Below are 8,810 nucleotides of genomic sequence, written 5' to 3' on the forward strand. Positions count from 1 at the left end.
TACACATATATACAATTGCTTTATTGTAAATGAAATATAAACGTGCAAATGAAAAAAAAAAGAATATTTGAAATGGCCTAAAAGATATTAAAATACAAAAAAAAAAGCCCTGTTGTCTTGAGCAAAATTGACCATAACAATTCTCAGTCAATGTCTCTATTGTATCTAAATCAATTTTGCATGCAATTTGCATGATTCTTGGGTATTACTGGCTTTTAAAGGATGACTGGGTCTGTTCTTAGAGGCTTCAGGAGTCATCACCCGGAAATCGCAATTTCTCTCGTTAAATCATGTATATTGGTGTTGGACCTCTGTTGAAACTTGCCTGAAAAGCTGTAGTTTAAAAGTGGCTTATTTTTTTAGCTTTGGCTCTTTTTCCGAACAGGAAGAGCGCACAGTAGTGCGCGTTCCTAAAGCACGAGATTTTGACTCTGCTCCTGTGGTGACGTTACCACAGGAGGCTACTTGCATAAACATCAGCTCACAGCCGTCCTCAGCCAGTGAGCATGCCGAATCTGTTTTTTTCTCTGTCATTTTCACGCCATACATCGTCACCGCCAGCATTACAACTCAGGTCTTACATGTAAAACACGAGTGTGAAAAGTAAGACGGAAAAAAAAGAATTTACCATTCAGAGACCTGCTGTAAACGTGTCTCTTCCACCGTCTCTGCCTCTTCACTCTCCCGTTCGGTTTCCGACTCTGGCTCGTACATAAATGGCTGAATTCCGTAAGGTTCGTCATTTAGTGTGTGCGCCATAACAGGGGGCTGTTTATGTTTTGGAGTCTGTGTGTGCATGCAGGCTCGCCCCCCATTCCGGCTCTGTCCTTCCTGCGGCCAATCAACTCGCGCCTCATTACATATTAATACAATGCACATCCGGACCGGTCAAAGCCTCGCGCATAATCTCGCGTGAGAAAGTCGCGGTATGAAAAAGTGTCAGAACAAGCTCTATGTTTGATTTTTTAAAAAAAAAAAATTTCCAATAAGTTTTAAGAATTGATCCAAAGCGATCCAAGAGGCACTGGATATGTAAAAAACCAGGTGATGACTCCTTTAAGGGATTTTGTGCACTGTTCACGGGGTTAATAAAGGATTAAAACTGTGGAAAGACCCAATAAATTTAACCAAAGACTATAACCTGTAAACAGACCAATTACCATCAGTTGAAAATTAAGAGTGCTTAAATTTAAGAGTGCTTAATTTAAAGTTCTTCAGTTAATTTGTGTTTCTTTAATGGCAAACTATGTGACTCTATAATAATAATATATTCTTGAAAAGACAAATAATGTCTTGACAAGTAATTTCAATGGCAAGTCTGTCTCTTGTATTTTTAACTAAATCAGTATTATCAAATAAAAAAATAAATAAAAAAGTAATATATTTTCTTTCTATGTTAGCTCCTCCCTGAATTAATTGAACAGAGTTGTGGAATTAATTACGGAGAAGATGACGATGAAAATGAATGTTATTTTCAAGGTGGCTGGTGTAAAGGTAAGCGAAGAGTCTGAGAGGAGTCAACACATCACATCAGAAATCTGTTTATATACAAAAGGTTTAATTTGAAAACAGAAATCATAAAAATATTTATTCTGGTCAGAGTCGTACATTTCGAAACCACCAAAATCTGTAACAAACTGAACAACAAAAATAGCTTTAAACGGCATGTGAGTAAACAAATTATATTCTTGTTTACAGCAACAACAAACTAAAAACAAAGAAATGTTCTAGAAGAGTCAGACAGGCAGGAGACAACCTAAATAACAGGAAGAGGAATGTCTCATTACCAAATAAATAAAACAGAATGAAATGTACAAAAAATTATAAAAACAAATACATTTATAAAAACACAAAAACAGAATATTTGCATTGACTGTGCATTTTACACCCTTGACTGAGAGAGAAGATAGATGGAGGACTGGACGTGGAACCTCTGACGCTTTCAGAGAACTGATTGAATAAAAACAATGCCATCACATATTTGTGCTGTCTTGTTGTATTGATATCATCTTCCAGTCATTTCAAAGAATGACCAGCCAGGCTTTAAGAGTAAAAAAACAACAAAAGGAAAAAACTGTATTGAAGACGCTCGACTGCAGAAAGATAAGTCTTGCAGGTTCAGACGCACCAACAGCAGCCGAGAGAGAACAGTCGGACTTTCTTTGTCAGCGCCTGTTTGCGTCCAGACAAAATTAAACACTGTTGTGAGACGTTTGGGACATGAAGAAAATGTTACCACTCTTCTGAGGTCATAATTAAAAAGTCATGTTTTAGTATCAGAACCAGTTCCAGCCCAGTATGGGTGTGTGTGTTGTCAAGTCAAACGTCTCCCCATATCAGCAGGTGAAGAACATTCGCTGACAACACAGGGTCATGTTCTGATCCTCAGAGAAACAAAAAACGTCCTTTAAACTGAATTAACTTGATCATTTTTTTTCAAGCAACAACACTGAGCTGAATATCTCTGGGTTTTGGACAGTTGGCAGAGCAAAACAAGAAGTGGTGGTGTAATCTTGGACACCTCTTTTCTGAGGACTATAGTGCGGACTGCATTCAACAAAAGAAAAAATGAGGGCCCCATCTCACGATTATGACTTAGTCTCATAGTCACGATATAGTAATAGTGGTTGCACCATATTCTCTGACATCGGATCCTGTTTTCCTGATCAGGAATTTCAGCCATATTAACCTTTTATCAATCATACTTTATTGCATGTTTCATTATGACAGCTGTTACCAAAAAAAAACATGGTGCTGCCTGAGTATTCAGACTAGTGTCATTATAGTAGACACAGAAGAGAGTATAAGAGATGTATATGGGTATTCTTGATAACCCAAAGGCCTGTGACCCATCAGATTCTGGGACATGAGAAGATCAACTTAATTAATCAAATCAAATTTTGACAGATGACCTGTCAGATCTACACAATAACTTGCCTTAAAGTATGTCAGGTCACAATATTTGGTTAATAGCAATCAAAATAACTGTCAAGGTACATTTTTGCTAGCCTGTGAAGATACAGTCTGTCATATAAAGCTGAGATTTCTATTCAGGCAAGAAAATCTGGTCACAGACTTCATTGGAAGCCAGTTTTGATACATTAGGATGACTTTGTATCCATGAACCATCCCAGCAACACAATCCCAAAGACTTTATTTTTCCTCAATATTATGAGGTAAGCAAGTCATAATTATGAGACAGGGCTCAGATCGGCCAGTTTTTTCTTTGGTGAATGCAGCTCACTTCCTTACAATAAAGTGAACTGGACAAAATCATAAACAGATTGATCAACAGTGAAAATAACAGTTTGTTGCAGCCCCACAGATGATTACAACATGTTGTATTATGTAAAACATTTCACTGATAGCAAAAGTTGTAAAAAATGTAAATTAGTTTCTTGTGATCTAACCACATGGATTCTTTGTGTTAGAACTTTTCTTTGTAAAACTAAAGAAACCTCAGAAGAATCGTCCAGACCAACTGATCAATCTGTAGCTGGTCACGTCGCAACGCTCCAACCATAGCAGCTTTCAAACTAAAGGCACTCTGAAACAGGAACACCAGACAGAACGGCGCAGGTGTTGAGGATTGATATGAACTGCTTCACCGTTTGTGAACAGGAGGAGGCGCTGCAGAGTCGACTACTTCCTGAACGCTGACCACCGCTAGCTCGGAAACCTGAGTGACAACGTCACATTCGCATCATAACCAAAGTCAATCAAGTCTTTGCTACACCCTGGTAGCCTCTCATCAACCAATCAGAGACTCTGCTGGCTGGAAGAGGAAGACGAGGAGGAGGAGTCAGCTGTGATGGTGTGTAGCATTATGCCGCCGTTGTCTGTCTGCTGTCCGTCGCTGCCTGTCACCCAGGGGTGAAGGAGGATCTGCTCTATGGTCGGCCGGTCAGAAGGTTGCTGGCTCAGGCACCAACCAATCAGCTGCTCGCATTCTGTGACAGAAATACAAGGAGGTGAAGAAGTGCCTCAACAGGAAATAAAACACTGCAGCAACAAGAAACAAACTCATCCACGGCAAAGTTGTTTTTGCCAAGCAGTGTTTTGGTTTGATAATCGATTGGTTTGAGTCACTTTTTAATCAATGTAAGTAAGTTCATTTTCTGGGTTCTTTCATACTCTCTGAAAATGTTTGGGTCCCGGACAAAAGAAGACATTCTGGGTAGCATATTGAGCTTTGGGAATCACTGACCATTTGCAACCATTCCATCCCCCCCCCACAAAAAAATTATACCAGACAATTATTCAACAGAAAATAATCATTAGGTGCAGCCCTAGTTATGATAAGAGTTTTGTCTGTCTTGTCAAGTTACTTATCAACCTACCAGAGGAGATTTTCCGTCTGAAGTAGACCCGTCCTCTCAAGATCTCCTCGTCCTGTTCGAAGGGGATGTCCCCACACACCATGTCATACAGCAGTACACCAAGCGACCACACAGTTGCCGAGCGACCGTGGTACCGGCGGAACCGGATCCACTCTGGAGGACTATATACCCGCGTACCTGCAGTGAGGAGGGAGGTCTTTTTTATGTTCAGCAGTATACAATGGTCTGATTTAGGATCCTCAATGCTAACAGCAATTCCTGGGCTGCTGCAGTTGTCATGACAACAGAAAGGTGCAGGGTGTCAGCATAGGGCTGAGCAATAAATTGATATTATATCTTTGTTCTGATATGAGACAATATATCATCTTCGATATGACGTAAGTGTTATCTCTTCATGGTTTTAAGAACCTAATTTGATGTAGCACTCAGACTGCAGTTGACTCACCATCAAACTCTGTGTAGGCAGCGTCTTTGAGGAGGGCCCCTGAGCCGAAGTCAATGAGTTTAATCTGTCCGGTCCTCAGGTCCACCAGCAGGTTCTCATCCTTGATATCTCGGTGGACGACTCCGCAGGTGTAGCAGTGACGCACAGCCTCAAGCACCTGCAGGAAGAAGCCGCGCGCCGCCACTTCGTCCAGCGCGCCGTGCTCTGTGATGTAATCGAACAAATCCTGCCCCGACTCGGGACGCTCCATCACGATCAGCCAGCCGTCCGACCGCTCCCACCAGTCCATGAGCCTCACCACGCCGCCGAATGCCCCGCCCACCTTCTTCAACAGCACAATCTCCAGAGGAACCATCGCGCCGCACTGAGAGAGAACATTTCAAGATATATCTTTAAAGAAACTGATTTATTTTGCCAATTTTGCCTACAACTGTCTGATTCCATCTTCTCAAGTGAGTAGATTTGATACTTCTTTGTCTTACATGATGAGTAAACTGTACATATTGGAGTTTTGGACTGTTGATATGACAATACTATACATTTGAAGACATCACTTTTGGCATATTGTCAATAAAGTATATAAATCTACAATAAAAATAATCAAAAGTTGCAGTTTTAAAAGATAGAATTATTGTAGAGGTGATAGACCAAAACAATACCATGACAACATTTTAATTACTGCATATTAACATAACTATAGACAGTATACTTTCATTTCAAACTATTCAAAATAAAGGCCCTTCAAATTAGTAAATGTGTCCCATAGGGATCTATTCTTCTTCCTCTTCAGACACCTCTGATGTAAATTTTCTTCTGTTTCTGCTTTCACACTTGGTTTAATTGTTGACAAAACAAATATATTTTATATTTGCTCTCTGAGTCAGTCAGGTTTCCTGAAGCTATAACACATGTTCAAATTGAAAATCTCTAAAGATTTTCCTATATGGTCAGGTGTGTTATTGTGTTTTTTCAGGTCTGTTGTAAATGATTCTTGATCTCAATTACTTAAATGCCTTATCTAATAAAATGATTGGCTAACAAAATAATGGCTAAAGTGGTAATCAACCTAACATTAAGCTGTTATAAAACAGTTAATCTGGAGGTAAAAATTCTGCTTAAACTTACCAGGGAGCCCCACTCAGTCACTCTGTCCCGGCACACATGCTTCACTGCCACCTGCATGTAAACGTAAACATCATTATCATACAGCCTCCATGCAGTTATACAACATATAACATGAAGTTGAATAGACACAAAAAAAAACAGCAGCCATAATAATACTCTGTGTGTTAACAGGAACATCAAGCTTTGTTTGCTGCCTCAGTCTATGAATGCTTTTCTTTGTTTGTGATCAAAAAGGATTTTCCTAACAGCTTAAGTTATTCCATAAACTTGTTATTAGTAAAAAAAAAAGTGAAACCACTTCCTGCTCGAAATAAAATATCAAGCACAGTAGCAAGATTATTTTCAAATCTCAGAGAATAGTAAAGGTTCATAGATCACATGTCTTTGTGAAAACAAAGAGCACATGCCAGACAGGGTTGAGCTAGGTCAAGCTGCAGGGCTGACAAAAGCAAAACAGGAAGTACAGGGAATAGGCACCGCCTTCAAAATAAAAGCATGAGCTCAAAAAAAAAATTGACGCTTGGATCTTGTTTGCTACAGCAGCTGCGATAATCTCATTTTTTTCGTCCCAATGGAGACTGACGGACTGAAATATCACAATAGAAATCGAAGGCACCGGCGATTGAAAAATGTTGTGCTTACTACACAGACAAAAATCAAGTTTATATGGAAATTCTGAGATTCTGAGAGGAAGGGAAACAACTTAAACATGAATATTTCTAATAATGTTGAGATTGACAGCTCCTGTTTCTAAGGTCAACAATGATTTTTCAACCTGAATATTTTGGCCAACATGGACGAGAAATCACTTAAGATTTCATAAACAATTGAAATCTCAACACTCACAAGTTGAGGACAACTCAGCAGACTGTCTCTAGAGAAATACAATATCCAAAACTAAATAAGACTTTGACGCGATACTGTTTCTCCACCTTTAATCTCCAAGGTCAAGGGTGACCTCTAATAATCTATTTTAAGACTTTAGTGTAGCTTTTATTCTGAGGGCAAAACGGAAACGCAACCACTTCCTGTGTAAGCTTGACGAAGCCAGCCGCGGCCATGTGGTGAGACCAAAACAAAGCGGCTCCCCGCTCTTACCGGCAGCCCGTCGGCGAGGCGGACAGCAGAGTAGACTGTCCCGAATCCTCCGCTCCCGAGAACCGAACCCAACCGATACAGCTTCTCAAAGGGCTGCTTCTCCGCCTTGGCTGAAAAAGACAAAACAAAAAATTTAAAAAATGGGACTATTTGTTGAGAATGTCTGCGACCCTGCAGTGTTGCGCCAAAATCTGTAACCCCCACAATACGTCTCTCTGACTCATTTGTCGTCAGTTTGTTTTTGTTTTGCTTTACACTTATTACGCTTAGCTCTTACTGTACCTGTTTTTAAGAGAAATACAGTATTCATTCACAAAAATTCACTTAACACACGACTGCATGGTTCGTAAATTTTGAACCACATGTCCTCAGATGACCCGGTCTCGTGTCAGCCGTTTAAAAATGGTGGACTGCCGAAAACATCACCATCATCATCATCATCATCTCAAATATCAACCCATTAACGATGTTAAGAGGAGTAAGAAGACACATATGTCATTTAAACAGATGAGATGATGATTTTATTACGACGTAATTACACATTTTGGCACAACACCTGGCTCTCAAAATGGCACCAGACAGTGTTATTTAAAGGTCACGCAGTTGCACCCACCCACTTGCTTATCAATACTGGATCGAGAATATAAGAATTTAAAGAGCGATTTAATTTCCTCAGTAAAAATACCCAACTTTAGCCGGTTCCATCCCCGCCAATGTGAGGATATCGTGCTTTTGATGCCATCGGCTGAGCTAACTTGTGTGCATTATTCTGAAATTAAATAACATTGTTGTCGTTGCTGTGTTATGTGACCAGTTAGGGATTTCAGTTTTGGTCAATCCACTTAGGGAGGAGGTTTTGATGCGGCGTTACCGAGATGATCGTTTGGGGTTAGACAAGGAGAAAGAATCAGGTCACAGAAACAGCATAGAGACTACAGTGTAACCCCGGCATGTCGTTGTTTTCACCCTTACCTTGCTGCAGCTGGAGCTTCGCCGGCAGATCCATGCTGGACGGGATGTGAGAGAAGGATCCCAGTTTAGAGAGCAGCATGCTGCCCGTCGCTTCTCCCAAAAGATAAAAATACACCCAGTAAATGTCCGTGTAATAAATCCCTGATAAACGCGGAGTCCTGAGCACTTTTTACGGGCAAAAAAGGAAGTAAATACGACTAAAATCCATCGATAGTCCGCTGGTACACAGAAGGGTCAGTCAGTCCCATCATCCAGAGAAGCGCGCCACTCTGCTCCTAACCGTCCGCTGCCAATATTTACAAAGATCAGTTGGATCATTCCGCCTGGAACGTTAAATAACACCACAAACAAGCAGCTTCACACCAAAACAAACTCAAATGCAAAAACAGCAGTGTGTCAAGTAGAGTCAGTTAGATGTTAAATCTAAGATCTTGACACGAAAAGGCAGCCTTGAACTAATGAGAAAACATGCGGACTAGTTTTACGTAGTGAGGCAGGCGCAGGGATTCAGAGATTCGCTGCGGCAGTGGTGCGGCTCATGAGCGAGAAGAGGATTTTCAAAATAATCACCTGCAAGATGTTATAATTAATTGTAAAACAATAAAAACGCAATTATGTAAACAATGAATATAATACCACTACTACTACTACTACTACTACTACTAATGAGAATATTATTATTAACAATAATGACAATATAAAGTTGTAAGTAATATACTAGTAAATATTTTAACAACATGTATTCTCAGTTTTAATCTCCCAACATGATTATGATTAAATGACAAATCTAAGACGTAAAACTTGATTACTTGAAAAGTATGGAAGATTAT

The 8,810-nt window shown here is 39.9% G+C and overlaps 1 protein-coding gene across 1 annotated transcript; it reads right to left on the bottom strand.

The window, feature by feature from the left end:
- Positions 1 to 1,537: 1,537 nt before the first annotated feature.
- On the bottom strand, positions 1,538 to 8,287 carry LOC115587343 (serine/threonine-protein kinase pim-3-like). Its single transcript, XM_030427168.1, has 6 exons — positions 7,981 to 8,287; positions 7,009 to 7,118; positions 5,911 to 5,961; positions 4,786 to 5,149; positions 4,341 to 4,517; positions 1,538 to 3,950 (listed from the first exon to the last, which is right to left on the bottom strand). The coding sequence occupies exons 1-6, from the start codon at positions 8,057 to 8,059 to the stop codon at positions 3,760 to 3,762; spliced, it is 972 nt and encodes a 323-aa protein (XP_030283028.1). The 5' UTR covers positions 8,060 to 8,287; the 3' UTR covers positions 1,538 to 3,759.
- Between the last annotated feature and the right edge of the window lie 523 nt (positions 8,288 to 8,810).

The sequence above is a fragment of the Sparus aurata genome, chromosome 8, assembly GCF_900880675.1.
Source record: "Sparus aurata chromosome 8, fSpaAur1.1, whole genome shotgun sequence".
Taxonomy (NCBI): Eukaryota; Metazoa; Chordata; class Actinopteri; order Spariformes; family Sparidae; genus Sparus; species Sparus aurata.